General features: G+C 46.4%; 1 protein-coding gene across 1 annotated transcript in view; it reads left to right on the top strand.

Annotated features, from left to right (window-relative positions):
* Positions 1–7,705: 7,705 nt before the first annotated feature.
* Positions 7,706–22,602, top strand: part of LOC311519190 (transmembrane protease serine 11C-like) — a gene marked incomplete at its 5' end in the record, with an annotated part of 60,531 nt that continues 45,634 nt past the window's right edge. Inside the window, 3 exons of the mRNA XM_084625477.1 lie at positions 7,706–7,857; positions 13,564–13,685; positions 14,602–14,720. Coding sequence (XP_084481603.1) covers positions 7,706–7,857; positions 13,564–13,685; positions 14,602–14,720 — 393 coding nt within the window. The remainder of the gene's footprint in view (positions 7,858–13,563; positions 13,686–14,601; positions 14,721–22,602) is intronic.

Here is a 22,602-nt window from a genome sequence, read left to right as displayed (position 1 = left end):
TGTCCTGCTGGTAATAGCTTATCTAAAGTGATTTCCAGCACAAATCCAGGTTTTCTCACCCTCCACCCCCCCACACAAATTCACTCTCCTGCTGGTGATAGCCCATCCAAAGTGACAACTCTTTACACAAAAAGAAAAGGAGGACTTGTGGCACCTTAGAGACTAACCAATGACATGCACACTGTGTAAAGAGTTGTCACTTTGGATGGGCTATCACCAGCAGGAGAGTGAATTTGTGTGGGGGGGTGGAGGGTGAGAAAACCTGGATTTGTGCTGGAAATCACTTTAGATAAGCTATTACCAGCAGGACAGTGGGGTGGGAATAGGTATTGTTTCATATTCTCTGTGTATATATAAAGCCTGCTGCAGTTTCCATGATATGCATCTGAGGAAGTGAGCTGTAGCTCACGAAAGCTTATGCTCTAATAAATTGGTTAGTCTCTAAGGTGCCACAAGTCCTCCTTTTCTTTTTGCGAATACAGACTAACACGGCTGTTACTCTGAAACCTGTCATTATAAAAGATTCCTGTGACTTTGGACTTCGTTAATATTCATGGTGGGCATGGTGGCTGCACCATCGTGCTGGTTGAGAAGCGGTTGCTGTTTAGAGAGATTATTCCACATCTTGGAAAGATGAAGTATTTGGAAATTGACCAGGTTTGCACTAACATAGGGAGGGAGGGGCGTGATGGTGGGAGGAGAGAGCAAAGAGGTCTCGCTCCACCAAATGCAAATGTCAAGGAACATTTTCTATTTTATTCTATTTGCTTAGTGTCTTCATTGATGCAATCTGGGTATTTAAAGGATTAAAATGTATACAGAAGTAAAGTGCCAGGACACAGGATTGATTTGGGTACTTTTGGAGAGATTTTTCTGATTGTGAACCATAATTAGGTGTGAATGCAGGATACAATTTGCGGAAGTGCCTCAGTCACTTAGGTAGAGAGACAGAGATACAATTTTCAGAAATGCCTAAGAGATCTGTGCTAGTGTTTATCACAGGATTTGGGCACCTTCCATGTAAAATGGATTGGCAATAATCTCTCTCTTTTAGGTACTTATTACCGTAGGATCTGAGAACCCCTCTCATTGCTGTATTAAATGTGATGCACTACAGCTATGCCACTGGAACATTTCAAGGTTACGTCTACACTACAGATTACTCATAATTTATGGTGCTCAGGGGTGTGAATAATCCACATCCGTGAGCAACCTAAATTATACCAGCCTCAGTGCTGGTGTAGATAGTTCTATGCTGGTGGGAAAGCTTCTCCTGCCAATATAGCTACCGCCTCTCATGGAGGCAGGAGTTAAGTTGATGCAAGCACTCTCCCCCGTCGATTTAGAGCTGCATTGGTGCAGCTGCGCCACTGTAAATGATCTAGTGTAGACGTAACCTAGGTGTGGACAAAGCCATCGTAAAATGATCCTTGAGACCCCTAGTTTAATTAGTCCATTTTACATTTAAAGTTAAGAGCTGGATTATACGAGAAAATGAGATCAAACCAGCTACGTCACTCAGGGGTGTGAAAGATCCCCACCCCTGAGTGACAGGTAAAATGACCTAAATCTGTGTGTAGACAGCACCATGTTGATGGCAGAATTCTACACTGTGCATCTGGAGCATTTTAAGTGTAGCTAGAGCCCAAGTGAGTGCGCACTTGTGAAGTGTGGCCATTTCTTGTGGTCGAGAGATGTGGAGTTTTTCTTAAAGCGCCAGCTCATGGGATCCTGATATTATGTGGTGGTGTTCGCGTGCTGTGATGTGAGAATCTCAGCTTTCGCTTAAAGAAAAGAAAAGACGTTTCGAGCCCTCGCCTTTGCAGAAAAAAGCTTTAAAATGTAGTTTGTAAAGTTTCCCTTTGACCCCCCCAGTGTTCTTCTGCAGATGGGGAGCCAACCCCTTTGCTTAGGTTTTGTACATCTTGACCTTCGACTTGGAACAGATAAGATGGATAGGAGCTGCTCCAAACTTGGAATGTCCAACTTGTGTGAAATCTCCTCATTTTGAAATTTCATTTAGCTCTGATTTGGAATGTAGTGGGGCACCTGCCCCACTTCAGCAGAACAGGGGTTAACAGCAGCCCGGGAGAGGGCTGTAGCTGGGATAAAAGGAGTGAGAGCAGCTGAGGGAGTAGCTGACCACAAGTGTGCCCAGCTCAATCAGGGCCCAGCTGGCCCTGATAAGAGGGCTGGGGGGCCAGGAGCTGAAGGAGTCTCATTCTAGCCCTAGAGTGGGAAGGGCTAGCTGCCTGGGAGCAAGGTACCTGAAGCGGAGCAGTGCTGGGGAAGAGCAAAGGGAGCTGGGGAGCTCCAGCCTGGTAAACCCCCAGGCTGCAGGCCTTGTTGAAGGCCAAAAGGTACTGGGGCTGCAGAGGGGCAGCCCAGGGATAGGTAAAGGCAGCAGGTCCTACCCCTTGCCAATGATGAGTGGCCATTACAGACTGCAGTCTGCCCCTTGAGAAAGGGGCTAGATGATGACTAGCAGTAGCCATTTAGGCAAGGTGGGCCTAGAAGGTTGGGGGTTCCCCTGGGAGGGGAGACCCAGCATGTGGGGGTACTGCAATGGGCAGAACCCCAGGGTAAGAGGCACTGGGGTCTGGGAGGGACACAGGGGCCTGAGGCAGGTGAGTCACTGGCCACCAGGAGGCACTCCGAGTACTGGACGAGCTAATTCCAAAACGACCAGCAGGAGGCGTGAGTCTTCGCTCTGCTACCAGTGAGTCTTCGCTCTGCTACATGGAACAAAACTAAATATTTTTGAAGTTCCCCACGAAATGGAATTTCTGGAAAATTTCAGTTTGGGGAAAATTTGAAATTTTATTTAGACCTTTATTTTATGTTGGAGTACTTGTATTTTTACATTATTTCATGACCTGTCAATAGGCATGATTAATATGACACAGTTTGACACAACCCTTTGATTACAACACAAACAGGAAACTCTTTGATCTAGATAAGAAGTACTGATTGAAAATCTTATCGAAGTAGCAGCTGCCTTTTATTTAAAAATTTATATAATAAAAGAATATTTCAGCTATTATGGCATGATAGCACATTATAAAATAATGGAAATAATCATACTTATTATTAAATAGTTAACAATGTTTCCACTTTTGACCCGAGTGGCTAGTCAAAATTCAGGGCTGTGTTCTGTGGGTGCTCCAGCTGGAGGAGAAATGGGTGATAGCCGAGTAGTTCTTTGATGCAATCTTGTTTATTTACAAGGAATGTACAATACCCTATTTTTTGAACTGGGCAGGCCATTCATCCAGTTATAAGCCAGACAGTCCTGTTTTTGGAAGGGTTGTCTCTGGCTGGTATTGGACAAGGTTTTGTCTGATATTATGCAGGACACTGTTTTGCAGAGTATGTTGCTCTGTCCCCTCCAGCATAACCTCACCGTGGGGTATCACTGGTGGGGATGGACCCATGCTGTTTTGGAAAGTACTGCAATGTCCGGTATTCTGGGGATGTGGCAATGCCCACCCTATTCTGAATGCAGAAGGGACCAAAAACAAAAAGGAGCATTTCCTTAGCTTACCTGCCCCCAAGTGTCGTTCGCCAAGATCAGACCCAAAAGCTCTCTCTAGCTGGCTCTAGGGTCATACACTGCTCACAGCTGGCTCCTTCTTGGCTTTTTCTTGCCTCTTCTCTGTGCCTCTTTCTCTCTATTCTAGTCTGTGACCTCAGTGTCTGTTGGTTTTCTCTTACTGCCACCCAAAACAATACTCACCCCAAAAACTCTTGGGTGGGCTCACATCCACTTTTTGTCCTAGGTGGTTCTTATGTTTACAGTTGCGTTAATTGAAGGGCGAGTTCACACTGATCAACCTCAATGGGGTTTTAACCCAACTCATAACGTTTTACCCAGCTCATAACAATACCATCGTAAAAAAATATAAACATGAAGAAAATCCATAAAATAAAATAAATGCTGAAACGAAATTCTAAAATGAAAATGTTCTGACACAGATTCCTTCTTCTGTTGGTGGCATCTGACAGATGATGATGCTGTTGCAAAAAAAGAGAGTGCAATTTTGGGTTGCATTAGCAGAGGCCCGGCATCCAAGTCTCGGGAGGTGTTACTACCACTGCACTCGGCTCTGGTTAGGCCTCAGCTGGAGTAGCGTGTCCAGTTCTGGTCACCAATGGATAGAAAGGATGTGGAGAAACTGGAAATGCTCTAGAGGCAAGCGGCAAAGAAGATCAAAGGGATGGAATGTTTCGTTTGGAAAAGAGGAGATTGAGGGGGGAACATGATAGTGGTCTTCAAATACTTGACAGGATGACTTAAAAAGATGGAAAAAAAAATTTCTCTCTTGCCACAGGGGGCAGGACAAGAGGCAATGGGTTCAAACTACCGCAAAGCAGATTTAGATTAAAGCTCAGGAAAACCTTACTAACTGTCAGACCAGTAGGACAATGGAACAGATGCCGAGGGAGGTTGTGGAAGCTCCTTCACTGGAGGTTTTCTATATGAGGCTGGACAGAGCCACCTGTCTTGGACGGTTTAGACACAAGAAATCCTGCCTCTTGGCAGGGGTTAGACTAGATGACACTTGCAGTCCCTTCCAACTCTATGGCTCTGTGATTCTCCCCCAGGGGTTTCCTTCTTGTTCCTGGAGTCCTCCCAGGGAACAATTGCAGACTCCTTCCTCTCAGCCCCCATTTACTTGCAGCTCCCTGGTTTTCTGTGCTGTCCCAGGCAGGCTTCGTTCTCAGTTAACCCTGACCCTCCTCTCTCAGGTGACCTAAGTGGCCTCTTAGGCCCTTGTTACCCTTATCAGGGCTGGTGTGGGGTGCATCCCCCATCACAGTAATTGAATTGGCCAAGGCTGTGGAGACAGCCAGTGTCAGACTGTCTTTCCAATCTGTATTTGGGGTGAGGGTTTCAGAAACACCTCTGGGAGTGAGACACCCAAATCCTATTGAAGTTCCTCTTAGAAAATAAGCATTTTTGAAAATCTCACCCTTAGTCTACTGGACCATGCGGCCCCTAAGAGTGAGGACAAATCACACTAGGTGCTGACAAAGGAGTGGGCTTGACCTCAACCAGATAGCTGGCTGGGGGGGAACATAAAGCAGGCCTAATGCTATCAGCATAACCCTGGGTAGCAGCGCCCTCACCCAGCTGCGAACTGAACCAAAACCAGAGGATGTTACCAGATGTGCCTGTTACTTTGGGGTATGCTCATTTATTAGGGTTACTCTTCGGGGGGGGGGGGGGATGTTCTGTAATTCTATTAATGTACTGCTTGTGTCATTTGTGTGTTCATATGGAGCTCCACCCCTTCCTTCTGCAAGTCCCCTCCCAATGGAGCTACCCTGCAGGACCTAGGTTCTCCAGGACTGCGTTCCTCCAGCCCGAGGACTAGATGAACAAACAAACACACACACACACACAGAGCAAGTCTGAGCAGACCGGGTCAATCAGCACTCTCCAGCTGATCCCCTCATATGTCCCTGTACTCAATGGGCTTTGTTAAGTGGCGCCTTCAAGCTGTCACCTTTATGTGCCCCTGGTCTCGAGGCTGGGCCAAGCAGCACTTTCAGCTGCCCCCCCATAGAATCATAGAATTTCAGGGTTGGAAGGGAACCTCAGGAGGTCATCTAGTCCCACCCCCTGCTCAAAGCGGGACCAATCCCCAATTTTTGCCCCCAGATCCCTAAATGGGCCCCTCAAGGATTGAGCTCGCAACCCTGGGTTTAGCAGGCCAATGCTCAAACCACTGAGCTATCCCTCCCCTCGCTTAATATACCACAGGTTTAACCCATCCCTATCCCACCTTCACATCACAATTGTACTGGTAGTAACCCATTTGATGAGCAAACCCTACAGTATTTTTGGGTGCTACAAGGATCTTTAGCTTAGGTAAGAGAAGCGTTGCTGCAGAGTAAATGGGGGAAGCTAAAAACACAAAAGAGTAAAGTTCAGAGAGAGAGGGAGAGAGAGAGAAGCAACCAGCTTAACCATAAAAGTTAGTTATTGAATAATAGTGATAACTACATAAGGATAGCCTAAACCAACATAACATACATTATTAAAGGTTAATACCTGAGGTAGAAAGGAGAACAGAGAGAGAAAGAAGGGGATCTCACTGCTCCCTGAAGCTTGAACTAGTCAGGGTTCCCAGGTGATGGTGGTTGCTCAAGGTCCTGAGTGCCGGAGACAGGCAGAGCCCCCAGCACGATCAGTCAGGAGATGGAGTCCCAGTGGAACTGATGCAGAGTTTGAGGCGACGCATCAGAACACTTACTTGGACATAGGTAGGGGTTTTTGTAGAGAAAATTCAATGGTTCAAGGGAGAACACTAGATTTGTTTATGGGTAAACTGATGACTTAAGGGTTTTCTTTAGGCTAGACAATAGGACCTGATCACTCTTGGCTATGGGTGGTGGTTTCTTCCAGGGAGCTTACAATGCAATTAGGCTACTTCAGTATCTTGGATATCAATCAAGGATTCATTACTAGAATTGGTCTGATAATTGCTGAGCTGGGTGCGTGCAGGCGTGGGTTCATTAGCATCTGGAGCGGAGATTCCCATGATGCAGTGCGTCCCTGCTTTTCTGGTCCCAGAGTTCAGTGCGGTTCTCTGTTCTTCGTTCTTTATGCTAATCCCTGTCCCATCTTTCGTGCAGATGAGGCTAGGGGAGTTGTCTCTGGTCTTCATTCTGTATGCTAATGGAGATGTCTTAATCTTGTCACCCTTGTCAGAAGGGGTCTAGGTGTGTCTCCCAACGCCTTTCACTGCTCTTTGCAAGCCTTTTCTCTGATCGGTTTTGGTTCAAGCAGAGACTGGTGGTGGTGGTGGGGCGGTGTCTTTCATGAGTCAGACAGGGTAGGCTAGATACTACGCCCTGGTTCCCCAAAAACACAGAGCTGACTGGTATCAAGGGACCCACTGCTGTGATTTCCAAAGACCTCAAAAGTCTGTCTTGTGGAAGTGCGAATTAGCTGAATTTTAGGAAAAATCAGTGGCAAGCTTTCAACCCCAGCAGTCAACTGCTGTCTGCTTCTATCGGGCTCAAGGTTGTCTTTGCAAGGGAGAGGGATGGACACTCCCTCTAAATGAAAGACAGAACTCTTCGGTACACCTTCTCGGTTGCCCCACGTCACATGTGAGGGCTGCAGCCCTGAGCTACGCAGGCCCAAAGGCAGGGATTATGCTAATCACAAGGTACCTAACATGTAATTACCTGGCCAGATGCATACGTAGCTGTGATCTCTGATGCCAAGCGAGTCTGGGAGGAGTGAGCAGCTGGGGAGAGTTGGACAGGCAGAAGCCATTTGTTTTTGTATTCATTTATTTGCTCTCTCTCTCTCATCGTCGTGTAGGAGGGGTACTGTAGGAAAGCCAATGATGCAGACTCAGGAACAGGGATTTGACCAGGAGTTCAAACTAGAGGGTGCTAGCATTTAGGTCACAGCCCAGTGACACCAGCTTGCCAAAGAGGGAGTATACTGGCAGGAAATGTGAAGAGCTTCCTGTTATGAATCCTGTCCGGTGAAGAACAACCTAGTGGGTGTGGCCGCTCTGCCATGTGAGCCTGTCAATGTCAAACACAACTGAGTGCTGATTGGCAGCTTGTAGTCTCCTTGTTGTCTCTGTGCTCACATCTGCTTGGGGTTTTACTTGCATGCCGGTTCCTGCATGTTGCATTAAACCCACACGCTGCTGAGCACTCCACCACAAGCAGCTCCATGAAGCCTCTTCGCTTACCACCCTATTCTCCCTGCAACACCCAGCCGTGCGATGACTGTATGTACCAGCAGCATTCACCGTGCTTTCGAGACTTCAGTCGATCTCAAAGAGGTTACCAGGCCTACCGGGGCGTGCCGTGGGACCTTCAAAGGTAGGTGACGTGTTTAATCCTTCTGAGCAGGACTTGAGGGAGCAATGGTAGCAAGGGATGCTGTTTGTGGAGATTCTTTTGTTTACATTAAGATGCGCCTGAAGGACCTGGAGTGAGGCCATCAGTCATCTCCTCTCTTCCCCCGGTCCAAAAGCCAGTGGCTTAACCTCACTCCATCTCTCTCTGTGAGGATGCTTAGACAGAATGCGGCTCACGATTAGGGTGACCAGATAGCAAGTGTGAAAAATTGGGAGGAGAGTGGAGGGTGATGGGTGCCTATATCAGACAAAGCCCCAAATATCAGGACTGTGCCTACAAAATTCAGACATCCAGTCACCCTACTCATGATGGACCATTCTGAAATGTACAGATCCTCAGAGGAGAAGGGATTCACTGCAGGGGCAGCAGGAGGAGGCGTGGAAACTAACTGGAGGGTCACAGATTGAAAGTGCAAGATGGTGGAATGGTCTGGCTCAGTGGTTCTCAACCAGGGGTATGCAGAGTTCTTCCAGAGGATACATCAACTCACGTAGATATTTGCCTAGATTTACAATGGACAACATAAAAAGCACTAGCGAAGTCAGTACAAACTAAAATTTCATACACGCAATGACTTCATACTGCTCTGCGTACTATACACTGAAATGTAAATACAATATTTATATTTATGTGGTAAAAATGAGAAAGTCGGCAATTTATCAATAATGGTGTGCTGTGACACTTTTGTGTTTTTATGTCTGAGTTTGTAAGCAAGTAGTTTTTAAATGAGGTGAAAGATGGGGGTACACAAGACAAATTGGACTCCTGAAACCGAGAAGGTGTACCGAAGAGTTCTGTCAGGGTACAGTCGTCTGGAAAGGTTGAGAGCCACTGGTCGGGATAAAAGGGGGGGGTCGCGGTTTTGGGGGGGTTCACGGGCTGGATGTGAGGGGAACCTGGAGTTTGATGTGTGGGTGGGGCTCATGGGCGGGATGACTGGGAGAGTTGGGGTTTGATGGGGGAGTTGGATCGTGGGCTGGAAAAGCAAATTCAAGTGGAAATCCTTAGCCAGACTTACCTAGACCTGAAAGCTTTGGATTTCATTTAGAAATGTATGGTGGCTGAGGCTGTTCCCTTATATTTCCCCTAACTTAGTTGGCCGCTCTTGCCCCCAAACTGAACAGCTTAAGGTGCCTTTTTTTAAGGGTAAAGCTTCTGTGGCATGAGTCCTGTATTTTTGCCTGTGTGACTCTAATTGCTCAGGGACGGACTGTGATACCCTTTCCCTGAATAGCATTGTACTCCACAAGTGATCCCACTGAAATTGTCAATGAAACTATTATCTCCAGGGAGTAGTTTATTATGGAGTTAAAAGAATAAGGCCCTGATCCTGCAATGCCATTGCATTGCAACTTGGAGGGGTCTAATTTAGTAAGACATTTTACTGTTGGTGAACTTTAACATTATTTTAAATTTACTGCTGATTATAATCTGTCCCTGGAAACTTGAAACAAAAAAAAATCTTGGTTCTGGATTGGTGAAATTTATTCTTTAAATGCACTGAAACTTTTTTTAAGATTGTACAAAATATGGCATTGTCTTTGCAAACCAATACAAAGGAAAAGAACTAGTTCACCCTATGTCCTTCCCAACCGTAGCAGCACCCTTTCCAGCTTTTTATCTGTAACAGAATATGCATATATTCAGCTACTTCGCTTTGCATTTCAATGTGGAAACGGAGCACCAGTGCGATCTTGCACAGTTTGTCTCTACACGAGCTGCTGTAGTATATTTAAAGCAGTACAGCCCTCCTATTGTCAATGCAGTTATACTGGTATAAAGGTGCTTATATTGATATAGCTTATTCCTTTAAGAGACAGGAAATATATAATACTGGTATTAGGGGCTTTTTATATTGATAAAACTACGTCCATGCTAGGGGTCGTAACAATGTAACTATTTCAGTCTAAGAAAAAAATATCATACCCCTAACCAAAATAGTCATGCCAGTACAAAAACTGCATAGACCAGGCACGAGTAAAGTGTGTAGCCTCCTTCTGACTGGAAAGGAAGCTTGCTATTTGGAGAACATGTAAAAGAATTGCATCACTTATCCCGCAAATACGGGGCAAATCTCCGAATTAAATCGTTGTAGATCTTGGAAGCAAGGGAGTACACTAGCTTGACTTCTCAGAAGGCTCATCTCACGAAAGACATTTCTAAGTGCCCTGCACAGAACCCCATCCTGGCTGATGCTCACCGTACGGCAATGACTTCAGAGTGGCTGCATGGCTCTAACTGATAACAGAGTTTGGCCCACTCTGCATACTTTTCAACAACCTCAGTCCTTGCAAGGATCCCTTGGGAATTCAAACTTGTTTTGGAACTAGAACAGCCACGAGCTGTTGGACCCGCAGCACCTGCCTTATCTCCGTAATACAGCAATCCCATTATTCCTTACTGAAAACACATTGCGGCAAACCTGGGCAGGAAATAGAAATCAAAACCTTCAGGGTGTTGGTGATGCTGAAAACAACAGCTAATGACTCTGTTGTTCATTCGAAAGCAGCATAGAAGCATTTCAATGATGGCTGAATCAGCATTGGCTCTTGTTTCTACATGAGCAGTTGGGTTTGTTTGTATTTTTTATAAAGCAGGGTCTGAACCAGACACTGCCAGCTTTAGGGAAGTTGGATCCTTATTCAAATTTAGCAGCTGTTGCCTTTCTCTGTAATTGATCCAAGGTCCCAGTTCAATCCATTTCCCCCTAAATTTTGGGAAAGTTCAAATCTAGGTCCCTGATCCAGCAAAGGACACTTAGATACATACTTAATCTGAAGTCTTTGAGTACTGTAATGTGGTTTTAGATGGGCATATTGCAATTTGGAGACGATTGCATTACAAGTAACATATTTTGGTTTCATGTTGTCAAAGTGTTGCCATAACCAACAGCGAGTTTAAAAGACATGACAGCACACACAAAAATTCAGTGGGACCACTTGTGTGGTTAAAGTTAAAGAAGTGAGCTGTAGCTCACGAAAGCTTATGCTCAAATAAATTGGTTAGTCTCTAAGGTGCCACAAGTACTCCTTTTCTTTTTGCGAATACAGACTAACACGGCTGTTACTCTGAAACCTATGTACTGAAGGTTTTTTCCCCTGGATTGGGGCTCTGTAGGTGAATCTGAGCTTTGCCGGTTTTTGGGCACAGCTATAATTGTAATGCTGAAGCTACATAGTGTTCAATCACTGTCATTATCCTGTTCAGTGGTGCATCTTTTTAGAAGATTTCAAAGCTAATCTGGGAGCAAGCACTTGGAAAGACTGTGCAGGGAGCAAGCCTGCAACAGAAAAGGACCCCTGTTGGTCTTGTTCATGTTTGATCCCTTTGTGGTCTGTAATCCGAATGCAGCCTGGAGTGAATGGAGGCATCCATAGCTCCCATGGGAGACTGGTCCAAATGCCATGGTGATGTAAACAGCAGGGTTAGTTACACCCGTTGCACTGAAAAATGGGTGTAGGTGGTGAAGTACTGTAACACATTCATTTGGCATTCAGCAGGTGAGCAAAATGAGTGTAAATTGCAGGCCGATGGGGGCGGAAGGGGGGCGTGTGTAGCAGGAAAAGCAGCTAACGTCAGGCTGTAGAATATAACGTGCCTCCACACCCTGCTTTAACTTACCCCACCCCTTCCCAAAACACTCCTGAGGCCAGCGCCAGCCCTGGTGTCCGTGCGTACAAGTCTCATTGACTCTAATCAGACTTGAAACTGGTTATTAAAGGGGCTAAACAATGGTCCCCAGGCAACACCAAGCCAGATCCTGATCCCACTGAAATCCAGGTAAAACCCCTTGTGATTTCAATGGGACCATGATTTGATTCTTGCAGAGTTAGTGAAAGTTATGTTCTTTTGCCACTTTCACCCATTTTCTGACCAGTTTATGCTTGAGATATCACCCAGACCGTCAAGTAGGCTGATGCAGCATGAGGGTCGGTATCTCCAGATCTTCAGAGGATGCAGTATCTTGAACTCTGCATTGCTTATGGGGAAACTTAAGGAGGAACTCTTCAGTGAGAGGTGACTTCATCTCAAGTCCTAATGCAGATTGTTTTAACAACTAGAAATGTGGCCAAGAGGGGCCCCCCACTATAGAATCTTAGAGATGTAGGGCTCGAAGGGACCTCAAGAAGTCATCAAGTCCAGCCTGTTGAGGCAGGGCCAAGTCAACCTTGACCATCCCTGACAGGTGTTTGTCCAACCTGTTCTTAACCTTCCAATGATGGGGATTCCACAACTTCCCTTGGAAGCCTGTCCAGAATTTAACTACCCTTATAGTTAGGTTAGATATTAGGAAATACTTTCTAAGTCTTCTTTGGTGCAGATTAAGCCCATTACTTTTTGGCCGAACTGCAGAGGACATAGAGAACAAATATACACTGTCCTCTTCATAATAGCCTTAACAGATCTGAAAGCTATAAGGTCTCCCCACACTCTTCTTTACTCAAGACTAAACATGCTCAGGTTTTTTAAACTTTTTCTCATAGGTCAGGTTTTCTACCTTTAATCATTTTGATACTCTTTTCTGGACTTTCTCCAATTTGTCCACCTCTCTCCTAAATTGTGGTGCCCAGAACTGGGCACAGTACTCCAGTTGAGGCCTCACCAGTGTCAAGTAGACCAGGACAATTACCTCCCGTGTCTTACATACAACATTTCTTCTAATACACCCAGAATGATATTAGCTTTTTTTGCAACTGCATCACACTGTTGACTCGTATTCAATTTGTGATCCACTATAACCCTCAGATTCTTTTCAGGACTACTGCCAGTTGTACTCTCCACTCAATTACCTAAGTCATTAATAAAAATATTGGCTAGGACCAGACCCAGGAGTGACCCCATGGGGCACCACTAGATATATCCTTTCATTTTGATAGCACTCAAAGGACCAATGGTTTACTACCTGTCAACCAGGTTTGCATTCACCTTCTAATAATTTTATCTAGACCACATTTCACTAGTTTGCTTATGATAATGCCATGTAAGACTGTGTCAAAAGCCTTACTAAAATCAAGATCTGTCATGTCAACTGCTTTCCTCCTATTCACTAAGCCAACCCTGTCAAAGAAGGAAATTAGGTTGGCGTAATTTGTTCTTGACAATTCCATGCTAACTATTCCTTATAACCCTATGATCCTCTAGGTGCTTACAAACTGATGGTTTAATAATTTGTTCCAGTACCTTTCCAGTGTTGAATTTAGGTTGATTGGTCTATAATACCTTGGGTCCTCTTTGTTCCCATTTTTAAAGATAGGTATTATGTTTGCCCTATCTCACTGCCAACTCTTGCGATTTTATTGCAAGTCTCATGATATTTGGTGTCTTTATTAGAGCTCCTGCTCCTGGAGTTATGTGAGCCTCTTGGCTTTCATTTAAAAGAGGTAGTAGGTTTCTAGAACTCTGGACCGTGAAGAGAAACTTGAAAATGTGACCCAGGCGAGCCCTAAAGGCTTAATACCCAGAAAGCAAATGGAAAGAACCCATTTCTGTTTTTCCTAAACTCTCCTGATTTTTAAGGCCTGACTCAGGCTTTTTGGCTGTTTGGGGTGGCAGCACGGCCCTGGAGCATTTTGTCTGGGACGGGGAGGTCGCTGGGGAAATTACAGGTTGGGATTCTTGGTACATTTACTGATAGGCGGGGGATGTTTTTCCCCCTTTGCTTTTCAGAGTTCACCAGTTGGCCGCCAAACCGAAATTTTTCGAGCCCTGGAAGAGCGCTCTAATCGCCGTGGCTGCAGCGATGGCGTTGGCCATCACCATCGGCCTCCTGGTGTATTTTTTGGCCTATGGTAAGTATTGCGTGTATTTTCACTGTTTGGGCATGTAGTATGGTGCAGCTCCCTCGGGTTCAGGTGCTTTGCATGTTACTGGGAGCCAGTGTTTCCATCAACAGAATTAAAACTCCTCTAGGGGGAGTAACCACCACCGTCTACATCTCCTGCTTCTTTCCCCCTTCAGCAATCGCTGCTCAGTGCTGCCTCCTGCTACAGGGGCTAGCAAGTGTCGCTGTCGCTCTTGTCTCTCGCTCATGTCTTGTACTCTTTTCAGATCCTTCTGCTAAACCCACCTCTGCTGTGATGCCTGCACATCACTGCCATGTGGCGTTGGTTTGCCAAGTGACCAGCTGAGCTTTCTGAGAAACTATCCATTCTATTCTGACTCTCCCACCTGGCCTGTCTGTCTGGTCCATCTGTTGTGTCCTGTCTCATTCAGACTGTGAGCTCTTCTTTTGCTATGTGCCTGTACAGTGCCTGGCTCAATGGGACCCTGATCCTTGAGTGGGGTTCCTAAGCACCACTGTAACACACGCAATTTTGGGCAAGCCCTGGAGGGAGGGCAGGGTGCCAGAACGATATTTCTTGCCCATGCTCTGGCGCTGTGGGGGGCTGAATATGAACGGCTGCTTGTTGCCGGAGAGGTTGATGGGGATACCCTTCTGGGGAATTGGATGATCTTTCCCCCTTTGTTACAGCTCTGCTCGACCCAAATGGCAGGGTCAACCCCCATTCCTGTTCTGTTCAACAGGAAACTTTTATCCACCACTGCCAGCTCTTGGACTGCTGCTGTCTGAATGGCATTCATGCAGATGGAGACCTGCCCACTCTTGGGCCATCAAATGTTTTTGCAGGAGACCCCAGAGTGGTCTGAGCCAGCCCTGGATGGGCTGTAAGGCAAGTATTACCCATTCCTTTTCTTTCCTTTCAGATCAGAAGCTATTCTATTACAATGGCAACTTTAAAGTCACCAGTATCCAGTACAGCGATGGCCTGGCCAGTCAATCCTCAGGAGAGTTTAGAGACCAGAGTGGAAGGATCGAGAGACTGGTATGTCAGGATTTCTCTCTCCTTCCCTGCCTTTATAAACTTATCATTGAACATGCAGGGGATGATTAACGTGAAATCAGAATGATGTGCTGTTATGCCACAAACCTCTGACTCCTGTCCCCTGAGCTCCAGGGCTGGCCTGTGTCAGGGTTTGCTTATCTCTGACAACCGCCAAGTTGGCCAACACACTGTGGATTCAACCAGGCATGTCCAGAGCTAGAAGCATGAGCTGCCACAGCTTGAGCTAAAGCTTGTGGGTGGAGCGGGAACAGACTCAGAACCTTGACAGACTTGGCAGGTAGACCTAGCTTCTGCCACTGACCTGCTGTGTGACTGGACATGACACTAAACTGGGAGGAGAGGTAGATATGCTGGAGGGTAGGGGTAGGATACAGAGGGCCCTAGACAAATCAGAGGATTGGGCCAAAAGAAATCTGATGAGGTTCAACAAGGACGAGTGCAGAGTTCTGCACTTAGGATGGAAGAATCCCATGCACCGCTACAAACTAGGGATCGAATGGCTCGGCAGCAGTTCTGCAGAAAAAGACCTAGGGGTTACAGTGGACGAGAAGCTGGATATGAGTCAACAGTGTGCCCTTGTTGCCAAGAAGGCCAATGGCATTTTGGGATGTATACGTAGGGGCATTGCCAGCAGATCGAGGGATGTGATCGTTCCCCTCTATTCGACATTGGTGAGGCCTCATCTGGAGTACTGTGTCCGGTTTTGGGCCCCACACTACAAGAAGGATGTGGGAAACACTGGAAAATGTCCAGTGGAGGGCAACAAAAATGATTAGGGGACTGGAACACATGACTTATGAGGAGAGGCTGAGGGAACTGGGATTCTTTAGTCTGCGGAAGAGAAGAATGAGGGGGGATTTGATAACTGCTTTCAACTATGTGAAAGGGGGTTCCAAAGAGGATGGATCTAGACTGTTCTCAGTGGTAGCAGATGACAGAACGAGGAGTAATGGTCTCAAGTTGCAGTGGGGGAGGTTTAGGTTGGATATTAGGAAAAACTTTTTCACTCGGAGGGTGGTGAAGCACTGGAATGGGTTAGCTAGGGAGGTGGTGGAATCTCCTTCCTTAGAAGTTTTTAAGGTCAGGCTTGACAAAGCCCTGGCTGGGATGATTTAGTTGGGGATTGGTCCTGCTTTGAGGAGGGGGTTGGACTAGATGACCTCCTAAGGTCTCTTCCAACCCTGATATTCTATGACATAAGCCACTTCCCTTGCCACTCTGACTCTCTCTCGTCGATTTAGATGAGATCGTTGGGACTGGACCTCTACTGCAATCGGAATGAAAATACACTTGAGTTTCAGTCTCCTTCCTGCTCCCTTTAGTAATTCAACAAGTCCCCTGGTTGGGTCAGCAAGCCACCTAATCTTGATCCCATTTGCTGTTTATGATTCTCTCCGTAGGGGAAAAAATTGTATTACAGTGTCTGGGCCTGCAAGGTGCCGAGAGCCCTAGCTGTCAACGACGGCTTTGCTGGGAGCTGAGGGCACCCAGCCCCCGGCAGCATTGAGCCCTTTTTCAGTCCCTTTGGTATGCTGCACTGGGTAACAACTCTATTGATAGCACGGGATAGGCATGAGTTGACTGGCTATCCCTCATAGAGGAGCTATGGAAATAGATATGTACTGCACCTGGAAGAGAAAATAAGAAAGGAAATTACACTTCTCTGCCGGTGATAATTGCAGAGTTCAATCCTTTGCAGCAATAAGCAAGCAATTGTGCTCATGTCTTTTATTCCTCACGACATGATGCTTGTCTCTCTCACCTTCTGTTCAGTGACCTTGCCTAGCTGTTCACACCAGGGCAATCAGCACTTCCCACTCTCCCAGCACTACTCAGTCATTTACTGAGGGCTGTGCAACATAGTCACTTCACTTCAACACGTAAACTATAGAAAGCATCCTGCCTTAGGAGACAGAGTCCTGGCTTGGGAGTCCTGGGTTGTATTCCTGGCTCTGCCAATGACCAGCTCAACTGTATGACCTTGTCTGAGTCACTGCTCTTCTCTGTGCATCTATTTTCCCCTTCCACCCTGTGTCTGTCTTGAGACCTGAGATTGCAAGTGTTTCAATGTGAGAACTGTCTCTTACTCTGTGTTTGTACAGCACCTTGCACAACCGGCCTTGAATTTAGTTGGGGCTTCAGATGCTACTGTAAACACCTACAAACGTGTGGGGATTTCAAATGTGTGAGAATCAGAGAATTTGGTGGAGGGGGAAAAATCCTCCACAAATTGAAAGAATAATGTTGTTTCCTGGATTAATTTTATTTGATACGCAATGCGTTCATAGTTAGATGTATTATCGAATGAACAGTATTCGTGCTGCTCTAATAAAGACCCCGAGGAGTACACCGGCTTTCCTGGAGCCACTCCTACGATCTTCTCTCCCAAGAGCTGTCCTTGCCCCATAGGTGAACTTCTCTGCAGGTGGCTTGAGCTCCCCATCTCCCTTGGACCTGACTCGCTCCATGGTGCACTCTTGTCCATTGCCACAGAAACGTTACCTGTTGTAAAACATCGATCACCTTGTTTTCTAGCTCTCACCAACGAAAAAAATTGTACCATTTCTTCTTCCCCTCCTCCTTTTTCTCTTAACCTCAGCTGGCCTATACAAAAAGGATGAATGGAATGTATTCAGACTACCTTTTTAAAATTGCCCTTGGCAATTTAGAAAATAACTCAGTATATAAATGAATAATGATAGACTCTTAGTGGATCTAATCCTGCCCCTTCATGAAACCAATGGCAAAACTCCAGCTGACGTAACTGAGAGAAAGATCAAGGCTGACTGTGGTATTTGAAGGAGTTCCTCTACTCTGGGGCAGTTCTAGGAAAAACATTTCCACTACTCATGAGATTCCTCCTAATTCAGCCCAATCTGCTCCAGACAATTCAAAGCATTCTTATTAATTGGCAGTTTGCTCAACTTGCCACCATTTCAATCCAAAGGATTTTCACCTGTTTGTTAAAACCCAGCTTCCTGTCCCTTTGTGGTTGTTCCTGCTTCCTAATTTATCTGGATTTATTCGAATCCCTCTGGGTTCAATGTTTTAACAGCCCTAAGCCTCCCCATTGCCATTAATCACAGGGATGCTCTGTAGATAAATGCAGTACGTTTCATAATGATAAACATGGTGACCAAAAGTGAATCATCCCTAACAATCTGATACACTCAAACCACCTGTTGTGCAACTCCTGGCAGTCTCTCCCTGCTCCGATCCTTGTCTGAATAGGCTTCCTTTGTCCATACTCAGAACAGGTCAGAGACGAGTTGTGTTTAGAGAGCTGGTAGAATATTTTGGACCCCCACTCCAATACCTTCCCTGGGAGCAGCTGCGTACACATTTGTACTCAGTGCAGCTTCAGCATGGGACACTGACACTGCAAGTATGAATAACGCTTCCTGCTTCCTTATCTCCTTGAAGACCGACGGGAAGGTTGGAAATCATGCCAGAGTGCTGATAAGTTTGGTGCACTGATCAGCACCCCACAACTGACTGGAATGTCTGGCAAACATATTCCCGGGATGATGCTGGGAGCTGGAGGAAATGGGGAAGGAGATAATGAAAGGTTTCTGCTTCCCGGCTTGCTTACCCCGAGTGGACCTTAGAGTTCCCTTAGACCTCTCTGAGAGAGCAAGATGTTAGCCTGGGGTCCTGATCCAATCTCTGCTCAGGTTGCGCTGTTCTGGCTAGCTTGAAAAGTTATCTTCCCTTCCCACCCTAAAATACACTCAATCAGATCTTCTCCTCCTGTATGTGGTATCTAGGGAGCCCAGGTGCATGGACAGGGGGTTCATGATTTCCGGATGCCCCCCACTCCCAAGCTTATTTTATAGTGGGTCCCCTTACAACCCAGCTGATCTCCTCTTAGACTCCTCAGAGAACATTTCTTCTCTGCTGGCTTTTCTGCCTCCACTCCCTGGAAACCAACAGTTCCTACCTTTCCCCATGTCAGATTTTTAGTTCGGTTTCTGCTGCCCCCACCAAATCAATCTGTTTTCCCTTAGTCCTCCCAGAGGCCAGCTTCCCATCCCGCTCAATAATAACCTCAGTGGGGGTGCACAGCCATAGCGCCAGCCCCATCTGTACCCTGATCCAGCCACCGAAGGGCTGCACATCTGTAGTGATTACCATGGCTCACCCTGGTAAGGATCCCTCAGCTCTCCGCGCAGTGGCTTAGCTGGGTGACCTCCACCTCTAGAGGGGGCACTGCAGAGCCCCAAGTATGATGAGGACTGCACGGGTGGGGCTTTCCTTTTGAGAGGGCTTGAAAATCCCCACTTTCAGATTCCTCCTCCTCTGCCACGGGCCTGGCCAGGTCCGTCCCTTCATGGCCTCCTGCATTAAATTTAAACCCCTCCTCCAGCCTTGTCCCGTCCCTTATCTCCCACAACTCTCCTGCCGGGGTGTGGTGTTTAGCCAGCTCCTGGCTGGGTGGGCTGCGGTGGTGGAGGTGGCAGTGTGGCTCCAGAGCAAACTGTGCGGCCGAAGGAGAAGTGTGGAGAGGCCAGATCTCTGCACAAATGCCCCAAGAGCTGTGGGGTGGAACTGGATTTCCCCAAGAAATCTCCGTCTCTGAAGGTTTGCAGGTCTGCCCCTTCTTCCTTCATGATAATCTGAAAACCACCCCCATTTCCCATCCCGGCACTGACTGAGTGTCAGCAGGGGGGTATATGAATCAGTGCATCATGTATAAAACTTGTAGGTCTCCTTTCAGATGGAAGGTGCTAGATGCATAGATATGAAGGCCAGAAGGGACTATGATGATCATCTAGTCTGACCTCCTGTAAAACACAGGCCACGGGATTTCAGCCAGTTACTCTTGAACCTAGCCCATATCTTGAGGTTGATCAAGAGCATCTTCTTTACAAAGACATCTAATCTTGAATTAGACTTCAAGTGGTGGAGAATCCACCACTTCGTTAAGTATAGACGTTGAGGATAGGCTTACTTCAATGAATATCACTCTTGAAATATAATACTTGAGTATGTCTGAGGACAAATAATGTGGGTTTGCAGATAATACCTTGTCAGAGCATCAAATCCAGTTACTTCTCTACCAAATATTGTAAAGGCATTTAAAAACCATAATTTTCCGTTGTTTTTAAAAATTTAGAAAGGCAATAAGAAAAGTATTGTAGAGCATGCTATACAAATAACTTTTATTGTCAATGGGAAATTATTACAAAATGGATTGTGGGGAAAATGGTCAGTTTTGAAATGAACTACACTGAAGTGGCTGTTTTGGAACTGGTTATATCCAAGGATTTCCGGATTAGATTACCAGGATGATGTGGGACAGATTCTGTCCTCATTTACACCCGTGCTACTTGATTAGAGGGACATGTTTAACTGTGACAAGGTGGGTGAGATAATATCTTGTATTGGACCAACTTCTGTTAGTGAAAGAGACAAGCTTTTGAGCTACACAGAGTTCTTCCAGTCCAGAAAAGGTACTCCAAGCAGCACAGTTAAATACAAGGTGGAACAGATTGTTTAGCATAGGTAGTTAATACAATACTAAGGGTTCATTCAAGGTGGAGTGGCCCATTGACGCCTCTGCAGTCATATGGGAGGGAAAAAAGGGGGTGGTGGTTAATGGATTACAGATTGTTGTAATAAGTCATACATCTGGTGTCTCTGTTCAGTCCATGATTTTTAGTGTCTAGCAGAATTATGAATTTAAGTGCCCAGGCTCGTCTTTTGAAAGTGTTGTGGAGGTTTCCTTTGAGGATGAGGACTGAGAGGTCAGATAGAGAGTGATTGCGCCGTGAAAAGTGTCCACCCACAGGTGACAGGGTGTTTTTGTCTTTTATCATTTTCCTGTGTGAGTTCATTCGAGAGTGTAGTGATTGTCTGGTTTCAACCACATAGTTGTTGTTGTTAAGGCATTGAGTGCACTGGATGAGGTACACCATGTGTTGTGATAGGCATGTGTAGGACTCATGGATCTTGAAAGCTGTGTTGTGGGGGGTGTTGATCATTGTAGTAGTGGAAATATGTCTGCAGGTTTTGCATCTGTTGTTCTGGAAGGGTCTAGTGCTGCTTTGAGTTGGCGTGGCCTGGTTTGTGTGGAGCTTGCTTCTGATAATGAGCTTGGAGAGGCTGGGAGGTTGGTTGCAGGCCAGAAGAGGGAGTTCAGGAAAGATTTCGTTCAGGATGGGGTCCCCACTTTACATGGGTTGTAGCTGTTTGATACCCTGTATGGATTCTAGTGTGAGGTGGTAGGTGACAAGTAGGGGTGTGCAGTCGGAGGGAGGGGGGTTATTTCTGTATTTAGCAGGTTCTCTTGGGGTATTTGGGTGGCCTGTTCCTTGAATCGATTTACTTCTCGGGTGGAGTGTTCTTGTTTGGGGAAGGCAGTTTTCTGCCAGCCAACCAGGATGAGGGTGGTCTAGCCTAGTGTCCAGAGCAGGCAGCAGGCCAAGTGGCTGGAGCCAGAGCTGTAGTCAGAGCTGTAGCCAGAGCCAGGGTCAAGACCAGAAGTCAGGAACTGGATATAAGAGCCAGGGGTCGAGCCAGAGTCCATAGTCAGGAGCCAGAGGCGAGGTTCAAAACCAGAGGTCAGGAACTTGAGCAAGCAGGGTAGCAGGCAAGGAAGGGTTCAAGGCAGGGACGGGACAGAGGCAAGGCTGGGTGCAAGGCAGGATCAGATAGGAATAAGGTAGAGCAGGAGCAAGCACGCTGGTGGGCATGAGTGTTGAGAAGCTAGCGAGCTGCTGCTGTAGCTGGCTTAAGAACCAGCCTGCTGGCCTCGGAAGCCAATGAGGTTCTGGGGTTATCAGGCAGCTGTTGCAGGCCAGCTGTACTGACGAGGCTGCTTGGAAACTAGCTCTGCTGCAGGCCCCAATTCCTGATAGTTTTGAGTGTGTTATGGTGTGTATCCTGGACTCTCTCCTTGGAGCATGTTCTGTGGTGTCTGAGTGCCTGGCCGTAGGTAACAGATTTCTCGGTGTGTTTGGGGTGGTTCCTGGATCTATGAAGGTAGGTGTGGTGATCCGTGGGTTTCTGTGTATAGTTGTCTGTAGGGTTCCATTGTTGAAGCTGATCGTGGTGTCCAGGAAGTTTATGCTAGCGTGGGAGTGTTCCAGAGAGAGTTTAATGGATGGGTGGCGGTTTCTGAAGTTGTGGCAATCTGAGGGAGTTTGTCATCCATCCAGAGGATGAAAATATCATCAACTTATCTCAAGTATATCATCGGTTTTGTGGTGCGTTTGTCCAGCCATTCTTCTTCAAGGCAGCCCATGAAGAGGTTGGCATACTGGGGAGGTGTCCTAGCACCCATGGTTGTTCCCATGGCTTGGACAAAGTGTTTGTTGTTGAATGTAAAATTGTTGTGGGTGAAGATTGAAATGGATGAATCTGGCAATGTGTTTGGGATGGCTCTCAGAGGGTTGTCCATTGTCTTGTAAATATTACAGTCAGGCAGCTATGCTGTCACTGTGAGGGATGTTGGTGTATAGAGAAGTGACATCCATGGTGGCAAGGACGGTTTTCTGAGGTTAATGTTGCAGAGTTTATGGAGGAAGTCAGTTGTGTCCTGGAGGAACCTGGCCCTTTGTGTGGTGAGTGGTTTGAGGATGGTTCCTATGCGTCCTGATATTCCTTTAGTAAGAGTGCTATGGCCAGATATGATGGTTCTGCCCGGGTTCCCTTGTTTATGTATCTTGTGAAGTATATAGAAGGTCTTTAGGGTGCATTCATGGAGGATGAGATTGTAAAGTTTCTATTGGAGTTGTTTGGGGAAATATTTGATGATATCCTCAACTTTTTGGGTAAACTCTGGTGTGGGGTCTTCTTTGAGTTCTTTATACTGTAGTAGCTGGAGTCAGAGAATTGTTGGTTGGTCTTAACAGTTGAG

This window comes from Lepidochelys olivacea (assembly GCF_965140295.1).
Source record: "Lepidochelys olivacea isolate rLepOli2 genome assembly, chromosome: 4".
NCBI classification, from domain to species: domain Eukaryota; kingdom Metazoa; phylum Chordata; order Testudines; family Cheloniidae; genus Lepidochelys; species Lepidochelys olivacea.
This window is presented reverse-complemented; position numbering and strand designations above follow the sequence as displayed.